The sequence below is a fragment of the Piliocolobus tephrosceles genome, chromosome 9 (genome assembly GCF_002776525.5).
Source record: "Piliocolobus tephrosceles isolate RC106 chromosome 9, ASM277652v3, whole genome shotgun sequence".
NCBI classification, from domain to species: Eukaryota; Metazoa; Chordata; class Mammalia; order Primates; family Cercopithecidae; genus Piliocolobus; species Piliocolobus tephrosceles.
Window position 1 is genome coordinate 8,195,453 of NC_045442.1, and position 13,559 is coordinate 8,209,011.

The following is a 13,559-nucleotide window of genomic DNA, read 5'->3' on the forward strand; positions in this document are numbered from 1 at the left end:
CCAGGCACCTGTGGTCCTAGCTATGGGATAAAGTGGGAGAATTGCTTGAGCCCAGGAGGTGGAGACTGCAGTGATCCAAGATGGTGCCACTGCACTCCAGCCTGTACCACAGAGCAAGATCCTGTCTCAAATTAAAACAAAAAAATAAAGTGAGAGAGAGAATGACGCTGAGAGGCATTAACATACTTGTCCAAAGTCGTATAATGCTAATAAGTGGATTTCCTGCAGAAGCCTTGCAGACAGGTGATTGTAGTTGTGAAAAAGGAGACCTGCAACTTAATTATGCAGATTTGGAAAAGCAAAATGATGCTCAAAGATGAAGACTGCCCAAGAACCATCTAACCAATTGTGATACCGAGACTTTACAAACCACATCACTTCAAAAGATGAGCGTGCAGTGAATCATATTTCATCAAACAGCATTATTCTGATAATAGCTCAACGTTATACAGTGGATTCTGACCAAATGAAAATTATACTGTAACTTTTCATATGACTATACATAAGAGATGCAGAAATCCTAAATACAATACTAGATAATTGAGTCTTGCACCATCCCAGCAATGCAAAGATAGTTTAGGATTAGGAAATCTGTTAATATAATTTATCATATTATAAGACAAAGAAATAATATATGGTTCTTTCTATCTATTCTGGAAATATTTTAATAAAACTCAATATCCAATACTGATCAAATTTACAAAACACTGATGGTATCTCAGTAAACTGGGAATAGAAAGACACTCCTTTAAAAGAGTAAGAAGTATCCATCTCAGTGTATCAACCAGTATCACACTTGTTACTTGAAACGCTAGGAGCCTTCCCCTTAAAGTCAGGTGTAAGACAAGGGTGGCCACTATCACCCCTATTTTTCAATGCTTTTCTGGAAATTCTAAGTTGATGTAAAAATACACACACAGAGAAAAGATAAGAATGTTAGAAAGAAGATACAGGTGGTAATTATTTGCAGGTGTTTTAGCTGTTCATCTGAAAAATCCAAGAGGGTCAACTGACAAACTATTAGAATGAAAAGGAGAATCCAGTGAGTTTGCTGTTTTTAACAAATCTATACAATAAACAATCTCATGAAAATAGGCAAAGAACATAAATGGTTAGTTCTCAGAAAAAAGAAATAGAGATAGTTTTATGGGAAGATGCTGAAAATCATTCTGCTATTGTTTGACGTTTTTCCTCTCCATATCTCATGTTGAAATGTATCCCCCAATGTTGGAGGTGGGGCCGAGTGGGAGGTGTTTCAATCATGGGCGGACCCCTCATGAATGCCTTCGTGCCAGCCCTTGGTGATGAGGGACCTCTTGTTCTGTGAGTTCACGTGAGATCTGATTGTTGGGTGCGGTGGCTCACACCTGTAATCCCAGCACTTTGGGAGGCCGAGGCGGGTGGGTCACTTGAGGTCAGGAGTTCGAGACCATCCTGGCCAACACGGTGAAACCCCGTCTCTACTGAAAATACCAAAAATTAGCTGGGTGTGGTGGCACGAGCCTGTAGTCCCAGCTACTTGGGAGGCTGAGGCAGAAGAATCGCGTGAACCCGGGAGGCGGAGGTTGCAGTGAGCCAAGATCGGGCCACTGCACTCCAGCCTGGGTGAGAGATTGAGATTCCATCTCAAAACAAAACAAAACAAAACAAAACAAGAGCCTGGGGCCTCCCCTTCTCTCCCTCTTTCTCCTGCTTGCACCACATGCTGCATTGCTTCCCCTTTCACCTTTCACCATGAGTGGAAGCTTCCTTAGGTCTTCACTAGAAGCAGACGCTAGCACTCTGCTTCCTGTAGAGCCTACAGAACTGTGAGTTAATTCAACCTGTTGACTTTATAAATTACCTAGCCTCAGGTATTTCTTTAAAGCAATGCAAAAATGGACTCACGCATATTCACAGTAAGTGAAATCAAATGACAGCTACACTGAGATATTACTTTTAACCAATCACACTTGCAAAGATAGAGAAGGTCAGTACCACACTGAGATGAGGGTGAGGGACTCTCTTGGATACAATCCCTTTGGAATGTAAATTGGTACAACCTCTATGGAGAGCTCTATCCAAATTACAAATGTCTGTACGCTTTGACTTATTAATCCATCATCTAAGAGTTTATCCTAGAGATACACTCACATGTGCATGAAGCGATATGTTTACAAAGTGACTGCTGTGTTTGTGAAAGAGCAAAAGATTAGAAACATTCTAAATGCCAGTTACCAGTGGAATGATTAAATAGATTATGGTATCCATACTACGATGGAGAATCTAGTTAAAAAACAAACAAAAAAAGGGATCCTTAGGGGCTAATATGGGATGATCTCCAAGATACATTGCAAAATGAACAAATGCAAGGCACAGAAGAACTATTGCTTGTTATAGTTATAGCAAGAAGGATACATGTGTGTATATGTGTGTGTCTGCTTCATTTGTATAAAGTGTCTCTCTGTTTTTTTTTTTTTTTTAATTTTGAGACAGAGTTTCCCCCTTGTAGCCCAGGCTGGTGTGATCTTGGCTCACTGCAACCTCTACCTCCCGGTTCAAGCAATTCTCCTGCCTCAGCCTCCCAAGTAGCTGGGATTACAGGGGAATGCCAGCATACTTGGCTAATTTTTGTGTTTTTAGTAGAGATGGGATTTCACCACATTGGCCAGGCTTGTCTCGAACTCCTGACTTCAGGTGCTCTGCCTGCCTCAGCCTCCAAAGTGTTGGGATTACAGGCGTGAGCCACTGGGCCAGCCTGTCTAAAGTGTCGCTAAGGTAAGAAACTGATAGCATTGATTGTTTCCAGAGGTGAGAATATTGGTGGGAGGCTTTTTACTCTATAACTTTTTTAAACTTTAAAAGTTTGAACCATGTAAATCTAATAACCTTTAAAAATTAAATTAAAACATGATAATACAAAATATAAAACCCTTTTTTTCCCAAATGGGGTCTCAGTAAGTTGCCCAGGCTGGCCCCAAACTACTGGACTTAAGCCACCCACCTGCCTGAGCCTCTGAGTAGCTGGGACGATAGGAGCACACCACCACACCCAGTGTATTTGTTCTTGCACTGCTATAAAGAAATACCTGAAACTGGGTAATTTATAAAGAAAAGAGGTTTAATCGACTCACAGTTCTGTGAGCTGTTCAGGCTTTTGCTTCTGGGGAGGCCTCAGGAAACTTATAATCGTGGTGGAAGGCGAAGAGGAAGTAGACACGTCTATATGGCAGGCACAGGAGAATAGAGAGAGGAGGGAGACACTACACACTTTTAAACAAGCGGATCTTAAGAGGACTGTATCACAAAACGGCTCTAGGGGGATCCTGCTAGACCATTAGAAACCACCTTTCCAATCACCTCCCACCAGGCCCCACCTCCAACCCTTGGGATTACAATTCAACATGAGATTTGGGTGGCGACACAAATCCAAACCATATCACCTGGCACCGTTTTTTTTTTTTTTTTTTTTAGACAGGGTCTCGCTTTGGTACCCAGACTAGAGTGTAGTGGTGCAACCTCTGTCTCCTGGACTCAAGCAATCCTCCCGCCTACGTCTCCTGAGTAGCTGGGACTACAAGTGTGGGACACCACGCATGCCTAATTTTTTTTTTTTTTCATTTTTAGTAGAGACAGGGTTTCACAATGTTGTCCAGGCTGGTCTCGAACTCCCAGGCTCAAGCGATCTGCCCACCTCGACCTCTCACACTGCTGGAAGTACGGGCATGTGCCACCCTGGCAAATCTTTTTGATAGACTACTATACACACTAACCCATTAAGGAATATATTAATGGAATAAGATCTTATTCACAAGAGTCAAAAAGGTAAAATAAAATACTAAGGTATAAATTTAACAAGAAATGTACAAGACCTGAAAACTACAAGATATATAATAGTATCCATCCGGGTTATTCATTACCTTTGACCCAATGATTTTACTTCTAGGCACTTATGCTAAAGAAATAGCATAGAGGAGAATAAGGATTAACTTATAAAAAATGTCTATCCCAACCTTATTTATACAGATAATACATTGGAAATCAACTAAGTGTACAATAATAGGACTGAAACAATTGACTGACTAAATTATGCTATCTACATGTGTATTGGACACAAACCTGTGTGCTTTGTCAGATACCGCAGACGGCCTCTGTCTCACTGTCATTTGAGCTCTGTGTCCCACATGCACACAGGTGCCCTCTCTTACTGAACTTAGATAAAATACCACAAGTCAGGTCTTCTGTGCGAACCCAAAGGACTGGACCACACAACTCAGTCATACGGGACAGTTAGCTCCTGTAGGGGAGCAAAGTTTCCAAACCCTCCTAAGGTTCCATGCTAGGTCTGAATGTAAAACTGACAAAGACAGCTTAGCAGCAGAAACGAATCCAAATCATTAAATGAAAGTTTTGTACGACATGGGAGCCTTCACAAGGAAACGAAGTCCCAAAGCCTGGGGAGAACTATGGATTTTGATGCGAAGTCTGATGAAAGAAGTGGATAGTTGAATAGTTGTGGAGAAATATGACTGTACACAAAAGGGATAAGAAACTGGATGAGTTGTGTGGGGGAACCCAGAAAGCCGTTTGTTCGGATTCTTTTCTCTGCCTCTGTAAGACGTTCCTTCCCTTCTACACATAGGGCAGGACACCTGTCCCATGAGGGCTTTCAGGGAGAAAGAGAGATCAGAGTGACCTTCCCACACTTTATGGCTAGCTTTGGGGTAGAGGAGTTCTAGTTTCTGTGATCCACCTTGGGGAAGAGGATTTTTGTTTTCTATGACAGGCCTTGAGGGAGAAAGGGGAGAAGGTTGAAGAGACCTTGTTCGTGAGGCCTCCCCAGGCTTCTTCGGTTCTAAGTCCTCAGCGCACCAACGTGCCATACTTTGGGGTATTGCCTTCTAAGCCCAAGACACTCCCTCTGGGGGTGACTTTTGACCTGCTGGAAGTGGGAGGCGGGAGGGAATTGGGCAGGTACAACCTCCCTGCTTTCTCCCTCTGGGAACTGGTCTATGGTGTAGTTCCTCCTCGCAGCCCCTCTGTGGACACACCTTAAGCCAGGGGATGACTGACCTGCTATGTCTTTGTGCAGTTTGTCAGGAGATCTCAGTCAACACAGTGACTCATCACACAGCATTTGTGTTTTTCCTGGTGTTTTTCTTTCGTTTCTTCTCAAGGTTTCTTTCCAGAGCTTGCACCTCCCAAATAAAGTATCAGCAGGTTAATCATTGCCTAAAGCTGTATTTTCCAATGGACCCATGTTGAGACATTCATCTGAGATATTGTTTAAAATGATGTTGAAGACTATCTATGACACGAAGAAACATTTGCATTGGGTCCATGAAACAGCAGATGTTCAAAATGTTAGTATGTGTATTAGTCCTCTCAGGCTGCCATGACAAAATACTACAGGACGGATGAACTACGTGACAGAAATGTATTTTCTCACATTTCTGCCCATTGGAAGTCATAGTTGGTTTCTGGTGAGGTCTCTCCCCTTGGCTTGTAGACAGCTATCTTCCTGCTGCATTCTTACAGAGGCTTTCCTCTGCATATTCAAGGAGGAGAGAGAGAGAGAAATCTCTGGTATCTCTGCCTCTTCTTACAAGTACACTACTCCCATTGGATTAGGGCCCCACACTTATGATGTCATTTAACCTTAATTAGCTCCCTAAAGGTTCTATCTCCAGATACAGTCACCTTGGGGGTAAGGTCTTCAACAGATGAACTGGAGGTAGGAGACGCATTTCAGATCACTGTTTTCACTGTTGTAAAAAACATAAAGAAAAAATTTGGAAGAAAAATACCAACATATTAATGGCTGTTAAAATTAGGGGTAGGATTATGAGGATTATTTTATACTATTTTTTCGGAATTATCTACATTTGTTAAAAACCCATTTGTATCAGCGATCTGTTGCTGCATTACAGGCCACCCCAAAACTTAGTGGGTTCAAACAACGTCCATTTTATTTGTGGACAGTTTTGTGTGTCAGCAGCTTGGGCTGGGCTCTGCTGGGCAGTGCTTCTGCTGGTCTTGTCTGGAGTCTTTCGGTGGCCCCTAGTCTGGTAGCTTTCCTGGGGCTGTTGGGTCCAAGACAGACTCACTAACATGGCAGGCATGCCTCTCCCTCAAGGTGGTCGTTCATGTCCACAGTGCTAGCTGGGACATTTTTTGCATACTGGCAGGAGATCCAAGAGGACAGGAGTGGAAGCTTTGAGATCTCTGAGGCCTGGGCTCTAAGCTCCCACAGTGTCACTCTCTCCACAACCTGTTGTTCAAAGCAAGTCACAGGCCTGTCAGATTTGGGGGATGGGTGGGGAGAGACATTCTTTCTGCCTCTCTGGTTGGGAGAAGTGGTAAAGTCACGGGATGAAAAGGTTGGAGTACAAGGATGGGAAGAATGATCAGACTCTTTGCAAATGATCTACCACACCATTTCAAAGAATTTTTTAAAGCTTCTTCCAGGCTATGTATCTATATTGAGGCAATAATAATGGCTAACACTTATATAATTATTTTGTGCCAGACTCAAGATTCTATTTGGACTTGAAGGAAAACATTTTAAAAATATTACATAAGTCCTACAGCTGATATTTTTAACCAGAATAGATGGGCTCTTTGCTAGAGTCTGAATGTGTCCTCTACAATTCACAAGCTGAAATTCAATTGCCAGTATGATAGTACTGAGAAGTTCTGCCTTTAGGAGGTGATTAAGTCCTGAAGACTCTGCTCTCATGAATGAGATTAATGCCTTACAAAAGAGGATCCATGCAGCATTCAAAACAAAAAGAACTTTTTGTTCTTCTACCCTTTCTGCTATGCAAAAACACAGCGTTCATTCCCTCTGGAGGAGGACACAGCAAGAGGCACCATCTTGAAAACACAGACCATGCCCTTACCAGACACTGAAACTGCGGGCACCTTAATCTTGGACTTCCAGCCTCCAGAACTGTGAGAAATAAATTTCTGCTGTTTTTAAGTTACCCAGTCTCGGGGATTTTGTTATGGCAGCACAACTGAACTAAGACACTCTTGCTCTCCACCTGTTCAAATTAGTGAAATTTACAACATATGTATCAGGGAAAGTAAACTTCAATTTAGTTCCTGGCTGCTGGACAGATTGTCAGATTTGTGCTAGTGATTAGAAGAATAAATTTCCCACAGTTCTGCAATTAAAATCCTACCAGTTTTCCATTCCTGATTGTGTGGTAGGATAGGACCATCTCCCAGTTGCTTAATATTATTAGATTAGCAAGAAGATGTCTAACATGACTCAGTGTTGTTCTTGAGAAATAATTAGCTACCTAAGTGGAATAGATCTCCATGGAATATGACTATATTTCTTTTATAACATTTAAATTTGGAGGCTTAATTATCTAGTGAAAAATTGTCACTTTAGCACTTTAGTCCATTTGGCTATATATTGACATTATTAAAATGCCTTCCTGGTCTTTATGCAAATTGCTTTTTTTAAAAACCAATTTATCTCCTAGCAACCCAAAGTGAAATAAGCATTGAAAAATACCACTTCAAGAAGACTTTGGGCTCTTAATCCATGTAAATTCCTGAGGTTTATTTATTGATTGTCTGAATGAACAAATGACGAATTGCTGCCTACAGGTATATGCCGCTGAATCACTCTCTAAACGAAACTTTTAAGCAGCTAATTAAGCAGTCAAGTTCACTCAAATAAATGATAAAATCCAGTGCACTTGGCCACCATTTTGGATCTGTAAGCACGCACGCAGCAGAATGGAAGAGTCAAACTTAAAGTTAGGTATGTGCATTTGAAAGACATGACCATGCTCTTGAGACTGGGGAAATTGTTATCTCTTTTTAGGGATGAACCCTGGCCCTGTAGAGCTGGCAGCCACCTCGTCTTCCAGAGTCTGAACTTCCTCCTCTGTGAAATGTGCAGAAAATTTGCGCTCTAGAATTTGAGGTTAAGAAGGTACAGTTAAATTATGGGAGTGAAAGTGCTTTACAGCTAGACATCACTGAGGTGAAAGTCATGGTTTTTCTTAGGGATGATGCAGCAGTTAGCATACAGGCTGCCAGCCTTCCCTGAGGGCACTACTCCACCTCACCCCTGCGGGATGCTGCTGGCCATCTCTCTGAGCAAGTCCCTTGGCTTCCTCACTCCCTTGGTCTTGCCGTGGGAAGGCACTCAGGTTCGCTTCCTCCAGCTGACTGCGTCGGGAAAACCACCCCAGCCCTGAGGTCTGGTGAGAGCACCTGCTTACCCCCGAAGACCATGCATCACTGTGGCCTTGTCTGAGTGGAACTCAGCCTCCTCCTCTCTCTGCTGCCTCTGTGGCTGAAGACAAACTCTGCTCAGCTGCAGGCTCCTTTGGGTGGGAGGACAGACAGTTACCTACCCTCTATAGGGATATGCCCAGTTCATGGTGCCTGGGCCTCAATCATTTCCATGGGTTGGGAGGTGTGAGCTCAGATAAGGTTGAGAGACCACCACCCTACATTCCCCCCATGACTACTTCTCTCAAAATCCCAGGGTTGAGTGGCTTACCCACCTTCTCTGCTTCATGATTCTTTGTTTGAGAATGATGGGATTTAATTCAATCACACAACCTTAGCGGGGAAAAGGCAGAGACGGAACTGGCTTTAGGGATGTTCCACAGACAGGCCATTCCTGATTAGTTTGGATTCCCCAAAAGCTGACTCTGAGACAAGTAGGTGAGTGCAGGTAGTTTACTTAAAAGGTGTTTCCAGAAAGTCCTTGTAAGGACGTGGGGGAAAAGTGGGGCAGGAAATTGAGAATACCCAGGAGGATGTGCCGGAGTGGGGAGTTACTGAGGAGGATGTGCTCTCTCTGACAGCAAGTGGACTTTCTTCAGCATGCTCCATCTCAGGCCACTCTGGGCTGAGGTCCTTAGAGATTACAGAGGACTCTTCCCTTCCAGCTCCAGGCAGGAAAGTCCCAGGGAAGGACTCTGATGGGCTTGGTTGGGTCATGTGACCATCCCTAGGTCAATCATGGTAGTCAGGGTGATGGAAAATTATGAATGGGCCAGGATGGGTCGTTTCTCCACCCCCGTCAGAGGAATGGGGCCTGTAACTGGAAGTGGGAGGCTGAGGCCAGTAGAAGCTTGCACCCTTTCTGGTCATTGGACTTTGACCAGGACCAGCCAGCCCACCTAGCGGGCTTCAGTAATGTGGGTGGGCCCTTGGTGACGAGGGTTTGGGGTCTGATCCCTTCCCTCTCAGAAGCTTCTGGGCTCTAAGTTTATGTTTTCTCTTTTCTGCCCTCCAGCTGTCTTCAAGCTCAAAGGTTTCTTTCCTCTGCTTTACCCCTCCAGGCACTGGAACAGGCAGGAAGCCACTTAAATCTCCTAGCTCTGTCTAGCTGGGTGTATTTTATGGTATTCTGGGAAAACTCTCCTCTTCCATTTATCAGGCATGAATAAAATTGGAGAAAAGGTTTTGACAAAGGGTACTACCACAAAAGAGCAAATGGAGAGTTTTTAAATATTTTTCACACCTTAGGGCATTTGACATTTTAGTTAGATCCATGCTTTTGCTTTCCTGTACTAGAAATAAGACTTTCACTTGCCTGACCTTAATGAATGTTAAAGAGATCCTTTCATGGCTTAAAGACAAGTCCAATGTGTAAGAAACTAGTGGTAAAAACCAAGCAGCCATTGGCTGGAGAGAAGCTGGCACTCCAAAATATCCTCCTTTATGTCTAATAATACAGACTATGCCTTTTCAGAATTGGATGTTCGTTCCTTCTTTTATTCAACTAATATTTATTAAGTACCCAACAGTTACTTTCTAAATCATGTTGACTAAGATCTAACAACATTCTTGTTTTCAAGAAGCTTACTTCAAATTGGGGAGACTATATTAGTCCATTCTTACATTGTGCTAAAGTACTACCTTAGACTGGGTAGTTTATAAAGAAAGGAGGTTTAATTCCCTCACAGTTCCACAGGCTGTACAGGAAGCATGGCTGGGGAGGCCTCAGGAAACTTACAATCATGGTGGAAGGTGAAGGGGAAGCAGGCATGTCTTACATGGCCAGAGAAGGAGGAAGAGAACAAAAGGGAAGGTGCCACACACTTTTAAACAACGAGGTCTTAGGAGAATTCACTCACTATCATGAGAACAGCAAGGAGGAAACCTACCCCCATGATCCAATCACCTCCCACCATGCCCCTCCTCGAACAATGGGAATTACAATTCAACATGAAATTTGGGCAGGGACACAAATCCAAACCATATCAGAGTGAGAAGATGGGCATGCAGGAATGAGAAAGCAAGTGACATGATTTGGCTGTGTCCCCACCTGAAATCTCATCTTGAATTGTGATCCAAATTGTAATCCCCACGTGTTGGGTGAGGGGCTTCGTGGGAGGTGATTAGACCAAGGGGGCAGTTCCTCCATGCTGTTCTCATGATAGTGAGTGAATTCTCATGAGACCTGATGGTTTTATAAGGGGCTTTGCCCCCCCTGCACTTTTCCTTCCTGCTGCCTTGTGAAGAAGGACGTGTTTGCTTCCTCTTCCACCATGATTGTAAGTTTCCTGAGGCCTCCCCAGCCATAAGAAACTGTGAGTCAAACCTCTTTTCTTTATAAATTACCCAGTCTCAGGCAGTTATTTATAGCAGTGCGAGAACGGACTAATATGGCAAACTTCTTTCCAAGAATGAGTGTGCCAGAAATGAAGTAAAGCAGAAGCTATTCAGGGAAGCCTCACAAAGGAAGGCATTTTTGAGTCAATATCTGAATAATCAGGAGTCCTTTGTGTAATGAGTTGGGGAGGAGGCAGATAGAGGCATGAGCATGTGCCAAGGCCCTGAGGCAGGAACAAGTTTGGGGGGTTCAGGAACTAGGAAGGAGGCATGGGTGACCAGTGCACAGCATGTGGGGAAAGGTAGAGGTGGGTCAGAAAGGGAGTTCATCAGCAGGGCTGCAAATGAGGGTTTTGGTCTCAGGGCAACAAGAAGCCATGCGAGCAGGGGATTGGCACAGGTGGGTTTGGTTTTTGAAAGGTTGCTCTCACACCTGTGGGGATAATGGCTGAAGGGACCACAGTAGTCTAGGCATGAGATGGGGTGGTCTGGCCATGGGTGTAGCAGAGGAGATTCTAGAAGTAGAGCCACAGAATGTTTATGGACTGGACAGACAGGATGGAAAATGAGAGGAGGAGGGACGACAAGGTACCCCACCTTCCCTTGGCTCTGTTCTTCAGGGAGAGCAGAGCCCGCTTCAAGCTGGGTAAGCCCGTAGCCAAACGTACTCTTTTCTGAGTCATTGGAAATACCTGGGTCCTGTCCATGTTATCTTGGGAAAAAAGAAAATTCAAGTCAAAGAATGACAGAAAATTCAGTTCTGTTAACTGACGACAATTTAATTCCAGTCAAAATGTCATTCCTGTGCCAGCAAACAAGCTCTACTCAATCACTATCCTTGTGTGACCCAGGGATTTATTTTCATCATCCATAGTAGTCAAGTTGAGCTAAACCAGAATTCCATTTTGATGTGAATTTCAATTAAGCAGCTCAAGCCTGTGGGTTTGGATCCACATGTTATCAGCAGCTCTCAGAACAGCATCCTCTCCTCACCTGAAGCAGAAAGTGCTTTTAGAAAACCCTGTTATCACCCACAACCCACAGTAAATCCATAGATTCTCTGAGAAATTACTCCTTTCTCTGCAGTGGGCTGTGGCAGGAGAGCACCACCCTCTACTGGTGTTCAAGGCTGTCCAGTGGACTTAGTTATTTAAAAAAAAAAAAAAAGGGAAAAATAAATTTAGTGATTAATGACTATAATGCTGATAAATATAGCCATTTCAAGGCATGCTCACATAGAATATGACATTTGTTTCTTTCAGCAACCCCATGAGGGTCACCAAGACCTGCCCTTTTTAATCTTTCTTGCTCTTCTCTTTGCTCACGTTCCCCCCAGAAACCAAAAAAAGTCAGTACTCCTTCCAGTTATTTGTGCTGTCTACAAACTTTTTCTGCCAAAGATCTGAGTAGGAAAGGAAGTGGATTGTGCAGGGAACAGAGTCAAAGGAAATAACATGAGAAAATCCTTCTGTTATCATTTTAAGTAAAAAGAGCAGGATGCAAAATTGTCTATACAATATGGCAGGACTATATTAAACATGTACTTGTGCCTGGAGAAAAAAGACTCGGAGGAAATACTCGATCGTGTTAATTACAGTTGTTTGGAGATGACAGGATTAAGGGTGATGTTTTCACTCCACATTTTAAATTATTTTTTATGATTTAAAATAATGAATACTTATATTCATTTTTTTTGGTCTGTTCTTTTTTTGAGACAGAGTCTCACGCTGTACCCCAGGCTGGAGTGCACTGGTGCGATCTCAGCTCAATGCAACCTCTGCCTCCCAGGCTAAAGTGATGCTCCCACCTCAAGCCTTCTGAGCAGCTGGGATTACAGGCGTGCACCACCGTGCCTGGCTAATTCTTTGTGTTTTCAGTAGAGACAGGGTTTCACCATGTTTCCCAGACTGGTGTCCAACTCCTGGGCTCAAGCAGTCCTCCTGCCTCAACCTCCCAAAGTGCTGGGATTACAGGCGTGAGGCACTGCACCCAGCCTGATATTTACTGTTTTGTCCATGCAGAAGAGCACCTGAGACCTTTTGGAAACCTTCCTGCCTGGTTTCAACCCTGTGCTTCTGCTGAGGGCAGCCCCTCATTGTACCCCATCCCTCCAGTTGGAGGGACAGACACATGTATGACCCAACTGAGCCGGTAATGACATCCCATTCCCTTGCCCCAATTCAGGGATGGGCCTAGGGCTCAGGCTAAGCCTCACTAAATCCTTCTCTAGGATGTTTTTAAAGCTTGGGCAGGGAGAATAAGGCCCCCTGTCCTCTCCAATTGCTGAACTACGAGGATTTAAGCACACAACTACTCATGGTAATACTTCCTCCCTCTTCCTCACAGGAAAGAATGACAGCAACGGTCCCACAGGGAGAACCAGGCAAGAGACAAGAGTTCTGTGAGCCGGTGAGGACCCAGTCTTTTCCTCGTCCGGGCCTGAGGACTAATGCACCCCTCCTTGTAGTGTGAGCTCTTTGGGAGCAAGTTTCTGTCACCCATTCCCCAGTCCTGACTAATAGAATGTGTATTAGTTGGGAAGCAAAGGACCTTTTGTCTTAGCCTAACTGGTTAGTAACCACCAGGATTTATTTGGTATTCTTGGAAAAATAAATTCCCAGCTATGGAGAAATCCTCTTATTCTGCTTGCCTGTGTGGTCACAAGTATTAATAGGGCTGTCTCCCTGGCAGGAAGAATGATCTGTCTAATGGTCTTTTTTGTTTGCTCTCTTAAGCCAGTGAGACGATGTTTGTCCTGTTGTTTCACTCTCAGAGTAAATGTATAAAGCCCAAAAGTCAGATAGGACCACTCTGCCCCTGACAGAGCATCTTTTGGAGTTGTTTGAGAGCATCTCAAAAGGTGTACCTTCATCAGAAATCCCAAAGGGTTTTCTGCCCCTGATGGAAGTGACGTTTACTCAATGTCGTGCAAACAGCAACTGCCCGGTGTAGACACTGCGGGTCCTCTACAGAAAAACACACAG

At 43.8% G+C, this 13,559-nt stretch overlaps 1 protein-coding gene across 1 annotated transcript in view; it reads left to right on the plus strand.

Annotated features, from left to right (window-relative positions):
* The window catches only part of TEX36 (testis expressed 36), a 92,675-nt gene extending 79,403 nt beyond the window's left edge, over positions 1-13,272 (plus strand). Inside the window, exon 4 of the mRNA XM_023224334.3 lies at positions 12,922-13,272. Coding sequence (XP_023080102.2) covers positions 12,922-13,047 — 126 coding nt within the window. The 3' untranslated portion in view covers positions 13,048-13,272. The remainder of the gene's footprint in view (positions 1-12,921) is intronic.
* Positions 13,273-13,559: the final 287 nt, after the last annotated feature.